This window comes from Galeopterus variegatus, unplaced genomic scaffold (assembly GCF_000696425.1).
Source record: "Galeopterus variegatus unplaced genomic scaffold, G_variegatus-3.0.2 Scaffold9628, whole genome shotgun sequence".
Classification (NCBI taxonomy): Eukaryota; Metazoa; Chordata; class Mammalia; order Dermoptera; family Cynocephalidae; genus Galeopterus; species Galeopterus variegatus.
In genome coordinates this window covers 6023-23174 of record NW_007735739.1, presented here as the reverse complement: position 1 = coordinate 23174, position 17152 = coordinate 6023, and the positions used below count along the sequence as shown (strand labels likewise).

The window sequence follows — 17152 nt, the reverse complement described above, 5'->3', positions numbered from 1 at the left end:
ACAGCATATACCCCAAGCATTCCTGTATTGATTGAACTCCCCCCCCACATTGTTTTCCAAAGGCAACAACAGCATATACCCCAAGCATTCCTGTATTGATTGAACTCCCCCCCACATAACACCAAGTCAAGGGTTAAGATCCCCTTACCAGTCATCTTTTTTAAAAAAACAAAACAAAGCAAATTTGCTCTTCTTATAGTCTTATTAGATTAGAGCCCAGCCTAATGACCTCATTTTAATTTAATTACATTTTTAAGGACCCTACATCCAAATCCAGTAGTATTCTAAGGTAGTAAGGGGTTAAGACATTAACGTATAAATGGGGGTGGGGAGGGGCACGGGTGTCACAATTCAGCCCTTAATAAACAACGATCAGCTTCATGACAGATTTCTAGCAAGTTCTGGAGGTGGTCTTCCAGCTGGTTCCGCCAGCTTGCACCACAGTTAACTTCTCTTATTCAATAAGCCATGGCTGTGAGCTCTCCAATGAGGTCTAGATCTCATGCCTGGAGGGTTGAAGGTTCTCTTTAGGTGCTCCATTTCTGCCCTATGAGTAACGGCTCTTCTTTATATATGCTATTATTACATTATTTAAAGTTCTCTTTACTTCTTTCTAGCCAAACTCTTATTACTCCAATCTCCTATTACAGGTAACAATTCCTCCAATCAAACTTTCCTGTTCAAATTACTGTATTGGGCTGGCCAGTTAGCTCAGCCGAGCTCAAGGGTTCAGATCCCCATACCAGCCACCTGTCTAAAAAAAACACAAACTACTGTGTAGTTTCTCTCTCCTGATTGGATCCAGAATGACATCCTACAGAAAAATTGGCACACATTTGACACGTGTTCTCAAGGGTGCTCATTGAAAGAAAGCAGAGATGCCGGATACCATTCAAGATTTATTAAAGAAAGAAATCTGCCAGGCTGTACTCAAAATGGAGGACAGCCCGGGGCTGCCCTGAAAATGGGGGACAGCAGCTAACATAGGGCAGTGGGAGCTTATATTGGTATGTTGGTGCCAAGAGCTGGCTGATTTAATTCCGGGGTGGGGACTGAGTTAGGTCATGGGAATGGAAAGTTCTGTGTGTGTGGAAGCACCGAAAGTTTCATTTTCTCCAAAACCACGAGGCTTCTTGTAAAAGAGAGTGGGGGAGGGGAGGGGAGGAGGTGGATGGTGCCATTTTTTACTTGGGCTTGTCTAAAATGGTGCTGGTTATGTTGCGGATCTATTTTTCCTGCCTTTTAAGTATAGGAAAAAGGGAAAAAAGGTGGAGGTCTCATTCTTCTGAAGCTACTTCCTGGTGGAGATGGGCAAAGATATGGAAAAAATAAAAGATTTATGTTGGCGGGTAAAACAATTAGGTGATGGGGTATTGGCTTCATGTGGGGAGGCTGTATTCCTCCAGGGAAGGGTCGCTGATTCTAAGGGGCTGCTATCCTCCTCGCAGGAACAATTTGGCGATCTTCTGGTTGGTGAAAGCCTGTATATGTTCCTGCAAGAAATTAGAGAAACACCAAAAGAGACGGGGAGCAAAAAGCAAGATAATTCCCAGCACAGTTAGGGGTCCTAGTAGGGGCATAAGCCAGGATATCCAAGGGTTCAGTGAAATGATTTAAGTTCTTTTGGATCACCCCAGACTCATTTACATAATAACAGCATTCCTCCCCCAAGAAGAGGCAGGTGCCTTCCTTCTCAGCTGTAAGGAAGTAAAGGGCCCGAAAGTTCTGTAAAGCAACTGTCGACTGTCGCGAGAGAGGTGACCTGTCACTGTAGGGAGGAGATTCTATCTATGCTTAGTTCTTCTGAGAGATTTTGATAGAATTGAGAGGCAGTAGCAGGGCCTGCTATGCCAGATCCAGTTACAGGAGGGATCCCTGCCCCAATTAAAAGGTGCAATTAGTGCCCTACGGGAGTGGGGGGCACTTCCTGAGGGGGGGCAAAGTTAGTCCCAGTCCTGTCTCCATCTCTCCATCTATCTGGAGGGTGATGTCAGGGACGAGCCAAGAGAATATGCAAGAAATCGCATTGGGGAGCAGGCAACAGGATAACGTAGTTTTACAAAGGAAATATATTCCGGTTTGGGGGCATGGATGAGGAGGGGGCAAGTGAGTCATAGCATTTGGTGTTAGTGAGGCAGAGTGTGGGCAGGCCCCGCATAATGCTGGCAGTCCCCACTGAGGTGAGAATAGAGGAAAGTGAAGAGACGTTTGTGGAAATGTTACAGGCTGCATTGATAGGAGGCGGGGTGACCACAAAAAGTTTCGTGTGAAATGGGAAACAGATGAGTCGCTCTAGGACCAGTCTGATTCATTGAGGACTGCATCGTCCCTGTGGACCTGGAAACTCCATGTTCCAGGTAATGTGGAGCATTGAGATAGGAGGAAAAACATGGGAAGGATGTGAAAGGTTAGGGAGCCAAAATAATTTAAAGGGCACATTGCCATAATGAAATTGCTAAGAAGCATCCTACTGATAGGAGGTAAAGAAGTGCCCAGTGTAACTTCCTATAATGTTACACTGCGCTGGGGCAGCTGCTGCCAATCCTGTAGCAAGTACTAGAACAGATAGTATAATAGTAGCTCTTGTGCGAGGGACGTGAAGCGGGCCTGTAGGAGTGAGAGGATATTCGCAGGGGGAACGATCATCCTTCTTCTGGGATTGGGGGAAGAGCGAAGGTCCTGGAGATTTTCAGTTTTGTGGGTCCTAAAATGGATGAAGTGTGAGGAGATGTCGGGTTGGGGGTTGAGCAGAGGGACCTGTCTGGCTTGGTGTTAACATATTCTTTGGGTAAAGTCTCAGGTGCTAGTTTTCTCATGGAAAAGGGTGTTACCAAGAGGCCTTTCCTAGTACATTTACTGCTGTGGGGGTGGTGAGAAGTACTGTATAAGGCCCTTCCCAACATGGTGAGAGAGGCTTTGGGATTTGGGTTTTAATATACACTTGCTGTCCCGGGCTCAGTTTAAAGTCTGAGGGGGGGGGGGAAGATGAGGTAATAGAAGGTTGGCCTGTTCCCTAAGATCCCTAATGAGCAAAAGAGTAAGGAGATACTGGCCTAAAGGCGATGAGCTGGAAGGGAGAGGTGTGAGAGTGAAGGGCCTACCATACATAAGTTCAAGGGAGCTGAGGCCTGTCGGCTTGTGGGGGGCAGCCCATAGGCGAGTGAGTTACTGGTGGGGAGGCCAAAATAAGGGATGATTTCTGAGGTGAGAGCATGTGTTATTGCTGTAGTGTCCTCTGAAGTGCAGGAAAAGCCTCAAGCCAACCTGAAAAGGTATCTACTAAGATGAGAAGATAGTGTGTTCTTTTGTGGGGAGGCATGTGAGTAAAGTCAATTTGCCAATCTTGGCCAGGAATGTACCCTCTGGACTGATGGGTGGGAAAGGACCGAACTTGGAGGCCACCTTGACTGGAGCGAGTACACATAGGACAGTTTTAAGTGATTTGTTTTAGTAACTTGGCAATGTGGGGAGAGTAATATAAGGACTGAGGAAAATGTAGTAGGGCTTCATAGCCTATATTAACTGAATTATGGAAATCTAAAAGGATTTGCTCAGCTTGTGTGGTAGGGAGAACATAGCAACCAGAGAGTATACCAGTTGTCCTTTCTCTGTGCTCCCAACTGTTGGAGGTGTTGTATTTCTTGGGGTGTGTATTGGGAAAAGGGGATAGGGGCCATGAGAAGGACCTGAGCAGAAGAGGAAGAGTGGGGGCCTGGTGATTGAGCAGCCTGTTTTGTGGTTAGACCTGCCAGTTTGTTTCCCTGGGCTATGGGGTCGGTCATTGGAGGTTTGGTGTCCTCTGCAGTGTATAACCCCAGCCTCCTTTGGGAGTTGTGCAGCCTCAATAGCTTGTGTTAAATTTACTATGGCATTGGGCTGGCCCGTGGCTCACTCGGTAGAGTGCGGTGCTGATAACACCAAGGCCATGGGTTCGGATCCCATATAGGGATGGCCGGTTCGCTCACTGGGTGAGCGTGGTGCTGACAACACCAAGTCAAGGGTTAAGATCCCCTTACCGGTCATCTTTTTTTTTTTTTGTCTTTTTTTGTCTTTTTCCGTGTCCGGCAACGGATCGCAACCCTCAGTGTTGCCCCCGTACCGGACCGGGGACCGGCAACAGGATTGCAACCCTCGGTGTTGCTCCCACGCCTCGCCCAGCCAGTGAGGGGGAACCGTACTGGTCATCTTTAAAAAAAAAAAAATTTACTATGGCATAACCCACCTGGAGGGCAGGTATGGAGGTGGTGCTCCCAACTATGAACCACATAATGGGATGTGGGGAGATGTGTGGAAAGGGATTGAGAAAGAGGTCTAAAGCCTCCTTGCAATTGTGTCCTAAGGGTCGTGAGTGTTTTGGGATGAGAGTGGCTGAATTTAAGGGAGGGCAAGGTTTAAAGGAGAACTGGGAGTTTTCGATGAAAGGAAGGTGAATAAGTTGTAGGCAGGAAAGGGAGAGAATTGACTTGGCCTTATGGCTGAGAAGGTCTTGACTGTTTGTTGTTTAAAAGGTAGTTTAGAGCTTTCTTATTGTAAAAGGGCGGCTGCCGCCAGGGCCCTTAAACAGGGGCCCATTCTCAACATGTGGTGTCTAGTTATTTAGAGAAGTTTGTAACCGGGGAGAAAATATCTCCTGCCTTTTGTCCCAAAACCCTGACTACCAATCTTTGGGTTTTGTTGATGTGTAGGATAAAAGGATGATAGGTTTGAGAGAGATAGACCTGGGGCTGCAAGGAAAGCAGCTTTTAAATGCAGGGAAAGAGAATGAATGGGCTTCGTGGGATCTAAAGGAATGGCAGGATCCCCTTTGGCTGCCCCATAAAGTGGTTTTGCTAGCACACCAGTTGGGGATCTATAGGTGAAGATATCCTGCAAGCCCCAAGAAAGAAAGGATTTCACCCTTTGTGGTAGGAGCAGGGAGTTCAGAAATTAGACCCTTGAACTGAAGGAGAAGAAATTTGGGCCTTTCTGGGGGACACTCAATATCTCCTGGAGGCCAGGAAATTAAGGAGAGCAACAGTGTGCGCCTGTGAATCCTCATAGGAGGGGCTACAAAGGAGGAGGTCATCCACATATTAAAGTGCTAGAGGATGGGGGGGAGTTCAGATAAGTCTTGAGCTAAGGCCTGGCCACAAAAGTGGGGGCTATCCCTGTTGTGAGGCTGCCACACAGAAAAAGAACCAGAACACCCAATTGAGAATTTAAAAGGGGGGTTTTATTGGCAGGCTGGCGACTGTCCCTCCAAGAAAGTCTTGGAAGGATGCAGCCCTGAATTGAAGTTCAGAGTGATTTTATTTTATTTATTTTATTTTTATTTATTTATTTATTTTTTGAAAGATGACCGGTAAGGGGATCTCAACCCTTGGCTTGGTGTTGTCAGCACCACGCTCAGCCAGTGAGCGCACCGGCCATCCCTATATAGGATCTGAACCCGTGGCCTTGGTGTTATCAGCACTGCACTCTCCCGAGTGAGCCACGGGCCGGCCCCCAGAGTGATTTTTAAAAGGTACATTTTTTTTTTTTTTTTAAAAGATGACCGGTAAGGGGATCTTATCCCTTGATTTGGTGTTGTCAGCACCACGCTCAGCCAGTGAGCGAACCGGCCATCCCTATATGGGATCCGAACCCGGGGCCTTGGTGTTATCAGCACCGCACTCTCCCGAGTGAGCCACCGGGCCGGCCCCAAAAGGTACATTTTTACATTAGTCACACAGTTAAAATTATCAAATAGTTACACACTTATAGTTATCATATAGTTACATACATACATACATACCCTCCTGGTGTGAGGAGGGGGTTTGGGGAGGCCTAGCACAAGCTGATAACAGAAGCTGAAAGAAGCCAGTTAATCACTTAGGAACAGCAAAAACTTTCACAGGGCAGTTTCCTCCTTAGGTTGTCTAGATACATCCGGATACAGCTCTTGGTTTTATCAGTTAGGGACAGCATAGGCGGGAAACAGCAAAAGCAGGCTAATATTTGACTTTTAACTTCTATCAAGGGGGGGCTAAAGAGTCAAGGGGGATTTTTAAACAATAACATTTTTTAAGCAATTCAAACACTATTTAAACTTAATTAATCTATTTTGTCACTCAGCAGGCCATTTCACAGAAGCGAATTGCGTATGTTACAAAAGTGGGGGTCACCCTATCTCATTTCCAACTCCTTTTTAGGAAAGAATCAAATCATTGATTCTTCAGTACTTAATTTATTACACCTGGTATGTAGGACAAGGAGTTTAATTGTACCTGTTCTCAGATGGAACTAATGAGGCAGGAGACCAGGCAAGGTCCAATAGTGACTAGGAGGAAGAAGAGGACTAGGGAGCCTGAGACTGCTATTATTAAAGTCGTTAACTAAGGTGACCAAGAGAAGAAGCTTTTATACCAATTTTTGTTGTTATTATATGACTTTTTTTTTCTTTAATGTGTTTTTTTACTAAGGCAAGGCTGTTTTTTAATTTTTTTTTTTTCTTTTCTAAAAAATGACTGGTAAGGGGATCTTAACCCTTGGCTTGGTGTTGTCAGCACCACCCTCACCCAGTGAGCCAACCAGCCATCCCTATATGGGATCCGAACCCGTGGCCTTGGTGTTATCAGCACCACACTCTCCTGAGTGAGCCACAGGCCGGCCCTGTTTTTTAATTTTAATTTGGGAGAGACTGTCCCTTATTACCCCAGAATGGTTAGTATAAAAACAGCAAGTTTTTTATAATCCCCCTTGTTTAAGGAACAAAAGATTTAGGCCTCTCCTATTTTGCAATATTACTTTGGCTAGGGAATCCAAGGAGCTTCCTAATCTGCCCACAGAGGCTTTGAATTCCCCTAAGTCTAGGTCAATTTGTTGGCTTAAAACTTTGAAGTTTTGATTGTTTGTTATGAGAGCTGCGGTACTAATGGCAGCAGATCCAGTTATACCAAGGCTTACAAGCAGTGAAACTAGAACCGGGATGGTTCTTTTAGCTCTGTTAGCAAGAAAGTGTTGTCTTCCTGCTTCTCCCTCATAGAAATAAATCTGGGGAATGATGCAGACTAGGACACAGAACTCAGATTCATTAGGAGTGAAGAAATACTGGATAGCAATGCATGGGGTCAATCCTGCTAAACAAGTAAACCAGGTATTTAAAGGGGCAACCAGGTAGTTAGAGGCTTGGGATCCATGGCTAGTTTTATTAATAGTTATTACATATGTGCATTCCTTTTTACAGGAGCTCTGAATGTTATAATTGGCAGTTTTTATATAATGACCTTGGTTGCATAAGCCACCAAGTGTGGGTTTGGGCTTCCTTCCCCATGGGCAAAGCTTATTATTGGTGATTTCAGTCAGATTTAAAGTTCTAACAGTGCTGTTATTTGTACTGAAAGAACCATTTACATCTAGACCAACATAATAAGGGGGCTGTATGGGTATGGACGGACTGAAGGACTATCCCAGTGACAGTATCCCTTAATTCCCAGGTGAAGCTTTTAGGCTGATGGGGGCTGTCCCCAAACACAGGTGTTACAAGACACAATTAAGAAAGCGAATGAGAAAGTCTGATCTTTAGGGGATCTTCTCGAGAGTGCTGGACAGTCCATTTTTCCTGGTGTTTGTCTGGTTCTGATGAGTCCAGTTTGGAGGCCCATTTGAGTTGGGTGTGATGTATCCAGTGGCTCTTTCCTGCAACCCAGACGAGGTCCCCTGGCTGGTGCAAATGTGGCATCAGGTTTTTTGTGTGAATTGGGTGTGATGTAGGGTGCAGGAAAGGGTTTGAGTGATCCATGGGCAGTATTCTGATCCTGTGACCCCTACTATTGTGATAGAGGATGGGGCTGTTGGTCCTGCATATTCAGGAAGGGTAGAGTAAATGGCCCCTGTATCAATGACAAAAGAGATTGGCTTATCTGCTACAAGGCGAGTTACCCTGGGCTCATGCCTGGTGATCTCCTTGGGGGCCTCGGGCCCTGGGCATCATCAGTCCTCCTCCTGGGCAAAGCCTAGAAGCTCTAGTAGGGATGGCCATGAAGCCAAAGGCTGTAGGTTGGGGACTAGCCAGTGGCACAGTCAATCCCCCAGTGACCTGGCCCTTTGTAGTGAGGATGGGTTACGACAGGCTCATGCTGAGTGGCCCAATTGACTGCATTTGAAGCAGTTTCAGGTGGCTTGCCCCTAGAGGCAGCCAGCTTTGGAGTATGTGAGCCACAGATGGCATTAGCCAGGAGCTGGTTTTTGGACTGATCTCTTTTATAGTTTTTTCGAATATCAGAGGCTGATTGGGTAATAAAATGAGAGTGTAAGAAGGCCCTGCCTGCAGGGGAGTTTGGGTCTATACGTGTATATTCATGTAGAGCCTCAGAGAGGCGGGTTAGGAACTCGGTGGGATTTTTAGTATATTTCTGTGTGATTTCTCTAAGCTTGTCATAATTGATTGACTTGTGAGTAGCCTTTTGGAGGCTATAAATCAAGTGTGTGATCATGTTATCCTGGAGATTCCAATCCCCGTGGCCAGCCTGGTAGTTCCAATGTATGGGTAGCAGAGTAGTCTGACAGATCAGAGAATTGATCCGAGTCTGGAAGGGGAGGTTGAGAATGAGCTAGGAGAATTTGAGACATAGGACAGTTTTGACAGAGAGAAGAATGTGCGTTCAGAGATATGAGAAGGCCTGAACAAGGAATCTCTACAGCTTTTGCCGTTTGGGGAGTGTCTAAATCGAGTGCCATCTTGTGGCCACTGAGATTCATTGTAATGAGGCGTTTGAGTTTTAATGTCTCCCTGGAGGCCAAGAAATTGTCCAGGAGACAGCCCAAGGGCGCAGAGCATGGAGGTTTGGATCATGAGGATTCCGTGCAGAGGGTGAGAAAGGGCAGTCAGTCCTGGTAGAAGAAGAGTGCCAGCAAAGGGCATCCCCTTTGGTGCCCACCTTCTTTTCTAGAGAAAAGCCACTGTCCGGCTAGAGGAGCGTCCTCCAATAGCTGGGGGGCATGAGAAGAGTTCCCTCAGCCAGGTGCCTGGGCTTCGTAGAGACCAGAGTCATAGAGAGTAGTTGGGGAACCTGTAGAGGTAGGCAGGACAGACCCACTGACTCACTCTGAATTGAGGCCTGTGTTGGATGCATTGGTCTGAAACGGCAAAAGGAGAGAGTCCCAGAGGCATCCGGTTTCAGCAGGTCTGGGAAGGGTGGCCGGGATCCAATCAACCCAAGAGAGGGGATTGGCTGACGGTCCGGCTAAGACCCTTACCAAGTTTCGACACCAAAATGAAAGAAAGTGAGCCAAGATGCCGGGTACTTGGCCGGCCCGGGGGCGCACTGCTACAGTGCGTTGCTTGGGAGCGCAGTGGCGCTCCCGCCGAGGGTTCAGATCCCACATACAGACCGGTTCCCGCTCACTGGCTGAGCGAGAGCGAGGTGCGGGCGCGACACCGAGGGTTGTGATACCGTTGCCGGTCCTGGTCCGGTGCGGGCGCGACACTGAGGGTTGCGATCCGTTGCCGGACACGAAAAAAGACAAAAAAAAAGGAAGATGCCGGGTACTGTTCAAGCTTTATTAAAGAAAGAAAACTGCTGGGCTGTACTCAAAAGAAACTGCCTGGGGCTGCCCTGAAAATGGGGGACAGCAGCTAACATAGGGCGGTGGGAGCTTATATTGGTATGTTGGCACCAAGAGCTGGGTGATGTAATAGATGGGGATTGAGTTAGGTCATGAGAATGGAGAGTTCTGCGCATGTGGAAATGCTGAAAGTTTCATTTTCTCCAAAACCATGAGGCTTCTTGTAAAAGAGAACAGGGGAGGGGAGGGGAGGAGGTGGATGGCGCCATTTTGTACTTGGGCTTGTCTAAAATGGCGCTGGTTATGTTGCAGATCTACTACTCATTCCCAGTGCTGTTTAGAATAGCCCAGAATTGCAAACAACCCAAATGTCCATCAACAGGTAATTGGATAACAGATTATGGTACAGTCACACAACAGAATGTTTGTGAGGAGGAGATAAATCTGCAAGGACTGACATGGGGTGGGGGTGGGGGAATCTATAATATAGTGTTTAGTGAAAAAAACCAAGTCATAGAACTCTGTAAGTTATGATCCTATTTTGTGGGAGAAATTGACCAGGATGGTATGCATCTCTTAGTCTGAGTTAGGGAGGAAACTCCATTCCTCTGGCTTCCTATTTCCAAGTTGGGGGAATTTCAGCTGAAATGTCGATACTGATCCATCTCTGAGCACTCACACCCGTACGAGTTAACCTGACGAGTGAGTCTCAAAGAAGTAACTGAACTTCTTCAGGTTATGCCTTTTCTCTCTCCCTTTGGGGGTCTGCTGGACCACAGAGAAGGACAGTTTTTTGTTTTTGTTTTTTTCCCTGCAAAAGACAGGACAGCACTTTTGTATGTGGCAAAATACTCCTAGGGGAGTACAGACGAATAGACAGATGGGGAAACAGGACACCAGGCAGGGGGAAAAGGGTGGTCAGTGGTATCTTCTAACCAATAAGTGGAAGCCACGCCCCCCCCCAGGTGGCAGGTAGGACAGTAGCACAGGAGGTGGCGAGACAGGCATGACATGCCCATCCCTGAGATGGGCAGCCAGGCAGGGCCCAGTCCTCATTGGCACAATTGGTTCTCTTTGGCCCAGTTGGGATGCTGGGGAGGGGCAGGGCTGCTGGGCTATGGGGAGACTGAGGCAGAGGGATACCCCAAGGGAGAGGGGCTACCAAGGCCTCTCCTGGGGGAAGTGGGAGAGGGGCTGTTTTGATCAGGCCAGGACACGCAGTAAGCACCCAGGGCAGGTTTTCCCCTGCACAGGAGGCTTGTGGTCAACCAGCTGTGCCATGCCCAAGTGCATTTGGCAAATCAGGGCTGAAATAATCAGAAACCTCCCTGGGGCGGCTCAGCTTGGCCACATGTGCCAACCTGCCTTTCCTCAGTCATGAAGCTCAGATTTTTATTTCTGATTCCTGTGACTAGTTCCAAACTCAGAAGAGAAATGAAGAGATGTCATGTGTTGATTTTCCTCCAAAACCCCAAAAGTAGACAAAATTCTAGAAGCTCATATGCCTAACTTTTCACAATGATTCCTTCTGGGGCCTGGGATTAGAAAGAGGCTCACTTTCTGGGGCTGGCTGCTTAGCTCCTGGGGAGAGCATAGTGCTGATAAGGTCAAGGGTTCAGATCCCCATACAGGCCAGTGGTCAAAAAAAAAAAAGTTCCACTTTCTGCAATGTTAAAATTTATTTACAAACATGTATAATTTTTAACATCAAGAAAACTTACTTTTTTTTTTTTTAAAGATGACTTGTAAGGGGATCTTAACCCTTGACTTGGGAGAGCGTGGTGCTGACAACTCCAAGTGAGCTAACTGGCCATCCCTATATAGGGATCCGAACCCGTGGCCTTGGTGTTATCAGCACCACACTCTCCCGAGTGACCACGGGCCAGCCCGAAAACTTACTTTTAACAAAATGTTTTATGGCTTTTTTTCCTTTTTTTCCCCTCCCCAAAAGTTTTATGTTTAAATACAAATATCCACCCATGAATGGGTAAACAAACCCATACAATGGAATATTACTCAGTGATAAAAAGCAACAAATTATTGATCCCTACAACAACATGAATGAATCTTAAAATCATTATGCTGAGTGAAAGAAAAAGTACATACTCTCCAAGGTCAATTTTATTTATTTACATAAAATACGAGTAAAAGCAAAATAATCTACAGAGACAGAAAGCAGACCAATGGCTGCCTAGGGATGGGGCGGAGGTAGAGAGGATAACAAAGGGGCACAAGGAAACTTTTGGGAATGATGGAAATGTTTATCTTGATTGTGATGATGGTTTCACAAGTGTACACATGTGTCAAAACTCATTAAATGATGCACTTTACTGGGTTTTTTTTTTTTTGGCAGCTGGTCAATACAGGGGTTCGAACCTTTGACCTTGGTGTTATAACACTGTGTTCTAACCAATTGAGCTAATCAGCCAGCCCCAAATGATGCACTTTAAATACGTGCAATTTATTACACATTAATTATACCTCAACAAAGGTGTAGGTGCTGGCCGGTTAGCTCATTTGGTAGAGTGTGGTGCTGATAACATCAAGGTCAAAGGTTCAAGTCCCCGTGTAAAAAAAAAAACCAAAGCTATAAAAAATGTGTATGTCTAGTCATTGCTCCCTTATTGGCCCCAGTTACTGGACCATCCCTTCAGATACTGTTGTGCGTATGCAAGGCAGCTTCACATAATGGTTAAGAGTAGAGGATAAGGTTACTCAGGTTCTTGCACTTTACCAGCTATGTCGCTTTGTGCAACTTACCTTCTCTGTGCCTCAGTTTCTTCATCTGTACGTCCCTCACTGGGCTGCTAATAGGAGTCTGTGCATGAAGGACTGAGCAGCACCTGGCACATAATAAACAAGAAATAAATGTCAGCTATGGTGATTATCCTTTATCTTCATTGGAGGGCAGCGCTGAAGCCCCCAGTCCCTTGTCTGGGAGAACGCAGTGGTCAGGAGTGGGGGGGTCCCAAGAGGGGAAGAGCTCCATCTGATGTCCGATTGCCCCACCATCCTCAGAGCAAAGTCCAGGGAAGAGGTCACTAAGGCAGAGTGAGTCCTCTGCAGGGTGAGCCTGGGGGAAGACCAGTGGTATGCTGCAGCACAGGAGAGCCAATTGCTGAATTTTCAGGAATTTTGTGAGCTGGTTGTTGAAACCAGCTTTACTAGTCTATTTCTGTTGCTTATAACAGAACACCCGAAATGGTAATTTATAAAGAAATGAAATGTAGGGCCGGCCTGGTGGCGCACTGCTACAGTGCGCCGCTTGGGAGCGCGACGGCGCTCCCGCTGAGGGTTCGGATCCCACATACAGACCGGTTCCCGCTCACTGGCTGAGTGAGGTGCGGGCGCAGCACCGAGGGTTGCGATCCCGTTGCCGGTCCCGGTCCGGTACGGGCGCAATACTGAGGGTTGCGATCCATTGCCGGACACAAAAAAAGACAAAAAGGAAAAAAAAAAAAAGAAATGAAATGTATTTCTTACAGTTTGAGATGGGGAAGTCCACAGTCCAGGAACGCATCTGGTGAGGGCCTTCTTGGTGGTGACTCTCTACAGTGACACAGGGCACATGGTGAGAATGGCCTGAGCAAGAGAGGCTAAAACTTCTCACTGGCTCTGCTTATAAAGCCTTCAGAACCACACCTGTTACTCCATGAATTGATCAATCCATTCACAAGGGCGAAGTCCTCACAATGGAATCACTTCAAAGGCCCCACCTTCCAAATGTCATAATTGGATTTCCCACCCTTTTAGCACTGTTACAATGAAGGTCAAGCTTCAAAGAATTCTGGGGGGACATTCAATCCACAGCACCAGCCATGGCAGAGAGTGTTTACACCACAGAAATTGGCAGGCTCTACAAATCAGGGCTTCCCTGGCCCCCACCCTAGTGCTGGCTGTTAAACATTTACCTGCCTCTAAATTAACTTCTGCTGCTCCATCCCTACTGGAAAGACAGAGAGAAAAAATAAAGGCTTTTTTTTTCTTGGGATTGCTACAGATAGGGCATAGGGAGTCCACCTCCAAGACCACTGCAGAGCCCAGCACAGGGCTGAGTTGAGCCCTCCTTCCTATTCCTCCAGACCCCAGCTCTCCAGACACCCTCCACCAGCAGATCAGTCTTCATTTCCCTCCCTGCTCCCAGTGACTCAGAGACTTCTGCAATCTTGATGCCCCAGCCTGGCTCAACCCAGTCTCCAGAGGTCCTGGGCTGGAGCTGCTAGGTTTGGTCACAGCATGGGGCAATTAGACTTTAACCATTGCCATTAGGGGCACACTCCCACCCGAGTCCTCCATGGCCAGATGGAGAAGGACTTTCTCCTCCACCCCCCAGTGGGAACAGCATGGGAGAAACATTTCCAGCTACTCTGATGGGCGAGCCTGAAATAAGGAACCAAGTGTACCCAGCTCAGCCCTCTTCTCTCCTGGCTCTGCCTGCCCCAGAGGAGGCACCCTGCCCTGCCCTGCTGTGCAGGTGGTAAGCCCACAGAGCCGGGGCTTAGCCACACACACCCTCCAACCGAGCTCAGATCAGAAGTAACGCTCATCTCGCAGGTGGGCGCTCAGGATCACTGACACCTGCATCTTTCAAGTGGTTCAGACCCAAAAGGCAGGAGGTAAAGGAGTTGCTACTTACTGAACCCCTAAAGCCTGAGCCATCTGCGAGCCTGCCTGCTTTTGCTCCCATCACCGCCTCAACCTCACTTTTGATCGTCCCCCCACCTGCTCCCTCTGCCACAAGGACCTTTCTTCCTGTTCCTGGAAAATGCCAAGTTCATTCCCATCTCAGCGTCCTTGCCTTTCCTGCTCTTCCCCAGATCTTCCCACGGCTGGTTTCTCTTTACCTCTCAGGTCTCAGCTCAGAGCAGTCTGCCCTGCACTCTCTCCCAAGCGTCCACGCCTCCATCGTGTGACCCTGGTTTATTGTCTGTCTTCAAATTTATCCTGTGGGTGTGTCTGTCTCTTTATGGCCCTGCCTTCTCCTCTGTGAGCTCTATGAGCACGGTCTTGTCTGTTCTGTTCACTGCTGTGGTCCCAGTGCCTGGAATGGGTGCCTGCAAAATAGTAAGTGCTTAAGAAACATTTGCTGAATGAATAAACTGAATGCTGTTTTGAAAAACTGATTATTTTTCTTTAATAGCAAAATAACATATTGTGGAAAATTTGGAAAATGTGGAATACAAAATATAGAAAATAACTGAGAATGTTTATTAACATTTTGATCCTCAAACTGCAAATCTCACTTGCCCTCTCTGTGTCTATTGCATGTCTCTTGCATGTGTGTAGGCATTCAAGGGGTATGTGGGTGCACATACATAGATAGTTCTTCCAGGCTTCTTAAGGGGGCTTGGCCCCTCAGATTCCCATAAGTTTTATCCCCACCCTTCTACATCAGTCCTGTTCCTAAGACTGACCCTTCATAGAGGGACTTCTTGGGCACAGGGGCTGTTAAACAGTAAGGCTTGGGCTGGCCGGTTAGCTCAGCTGGTAGCAATGCTGATAACACCAAAGTCAAGGGTTCGGATCCCTGTACTGGCCAGCCGCCAAAAAAAAGAGAGAGAAAAGAGTAAGGCCTTGCAACATAACCATGAGGTAGCTGTGGTCTTTCCTATTTCCAGATGGGGAACTGGGCCTCAGAGAGACTGGCTGATGTGACTGAGGTTACACAGCTGGCAAACGATTCCAACTGTCTGGAGGCCCCTGAGGCCCGGGTTCTGTCTGCCTGTGGCCTTCAGTTCCCTCAGGCCTGATTGCCTGAACTCTTCGAGGTACTGTTCATTCAGAGGCTAGGGCTCAACAGGAACAGGTGGAGCACTCACATCCACCAGTCCAGGGACTCTTTGGGGCAGGCCCTGACAATGACCATACAGTGGGGCAGCCCCTTGCACAGGATCCTCTCAGCCTCCTGGCCCTCCCACCCCAGCCCCTGCAACTCGAGGACTCTGAGCTTGGGCATGGCAAGGCAGGAGGAGAGGATTTCAGTGGCAGAGGGCATTTCTGGGGTGATGAGGGGACCCTGCAGGCACAGACTCTCCAGAGCTGGCATTCCCTCCAGGACAGCCAGGCCAGGAGCAGAGAGGCCCCTCACAGTCAGCCGGATCTTGCGCACGTCTCGGAGGTGGCGACTGATGGCCAGCAGGGTGCTATCGGCTGAGAGGGTGCAGCCCAGCACCTCAAGCCTCTGCAGGTAGCTCAGCTCCTGCAGGCTGGCATCCAGTCCTGTCTCAGTCACCCGGTAGGTGCCACCCAGCACCAGTGAGCGCAGGGCCCGGAAGCGTGTCAAGCCCTGAAGGTGCTCGTCGCGGAAGGCGGGGACGCGGTCCAGCACAATGCACTCAAGCAGGGGCAGTACAGTGGGATCCTGCTCCTTGAGGAGCCAGGCCATGGAGATCTCACAGCTGTGCAGCTCCAGGGTCCTCAGGGTGCGGGGCAGGCTGGTAATGGGCACCATGCTCAGGTCGGCCACGTGCAGGCAGAGGCGTTTTAGGTTGGGACACTTCTGGCCCAGGGCCCTCATCAGGGCGGGGGACAACTGGGGGGCCTGGGAGCCAGAGAAGAGGTAGCCACCCATCCGCAGGGAGTGGAGGTGGGATGCCATGTACCGGCGAAGGAGGTGCCACATGACTTTAGGCCGCATCTGTAAGAGCCAGAGATTGGGATGACGGGTTGAGAAATATGGGGCGTCTAAAGCTTCTGCCTGACTGGAGACCGACATACCCAGGGTGGGGGGTTCTGGTGCCTCCTTGAACTTCTGCCCTTCCCAGGTCAGCCTCCACCCCAGGACCAACGAGATGGTTTGACTGCACCATTTTGACTGGTAGGACTTTGAACAAAACCAATCGGGGAAAGAAAGACCCTAACAGGTCTGTCTTCAGCAACAGCATAGATTCCTCTGGGGCAAGTAAGAAAGCAAAGCAGTCCACCAGTATTTTCCCCCTTTCTTAATGACCACGTCTGGTAGATATAAGAAACACAGAATAAAACTGAAAAAGCCTAAAATTGCCCAGGGTCAATTAGGTCTAGGTTAAAAACACACATACCTACGAGGGTACTTCTAAAAGTTCATGGAAAAAATAAAAAATTTAAAAGAAAAAAAACTAAAATAAAAAAAGTTCACGGACAGATACCGATTATCTTTATTTGGGGGGGGGGATGGTATCTGGCCGGAAAGGTGATCCAAACCCTTGACCTTATCGTTACCAGTACCACGCTCCCAAGTGAGGTAACTAGCCAGCCGCTGGATTATGTTTTAATTCCATGTTTCCATGAACTTTTTTTCTTTATATTTCCACAAACTTTTTGAACCTTCATATGCACAGCCTGATAACAGTGAAAGCTGCAAAAATTAACTCTGGGAAGTAAAAAAACAAACTAACTAAATGTAACTGATACCACTATGCATTTCATTGTATGTACATTTCACCTTAAAAAGAAAACATTAGGGCCGGCCCAGTGGCGCACTCGGGAGCGGATACTATAGGGATGGCCGGTGGGCTCACTGGTTGAGCGCGGTGTGGGCGACACCAAGCCAAGGGTTGCGATCCCCTTACCCGTCACAAAAAAGAAAAAAAGAAAAAAAGAAAACATTAGAGGGGCTGGGGGGCTAGTTGAGTTTTAGAGTGCAACC

At 47.9% G+C, this 17152-nt stretch overlaps 1 protein-coding gene across 1 annotated transcript; it reads right to left on the bottom strand.

Moving 5' to 3' along the window:
• Nucleotides 1-14674: 14674 nt before the first annotated feature.
• Nucleotides 14675-16183, bottom strand: FBXL12 (F-box and leucine-rich repeat protein 12). The gene has a single exon (XM_008593773.1). It carries the CDS (start codon nucleotides 16160-16162, stop codon nucleotides 15341-15343), a length of 822 nt encoding a protein of 273 aa, XP_008591995.1. The 5' UTR covers nucleotides 16163-16183; the 3' UTR covers nucleotides 14675-15340.
• Nucleotides 16184-17152: the final 969 nt, after the last annotated feature.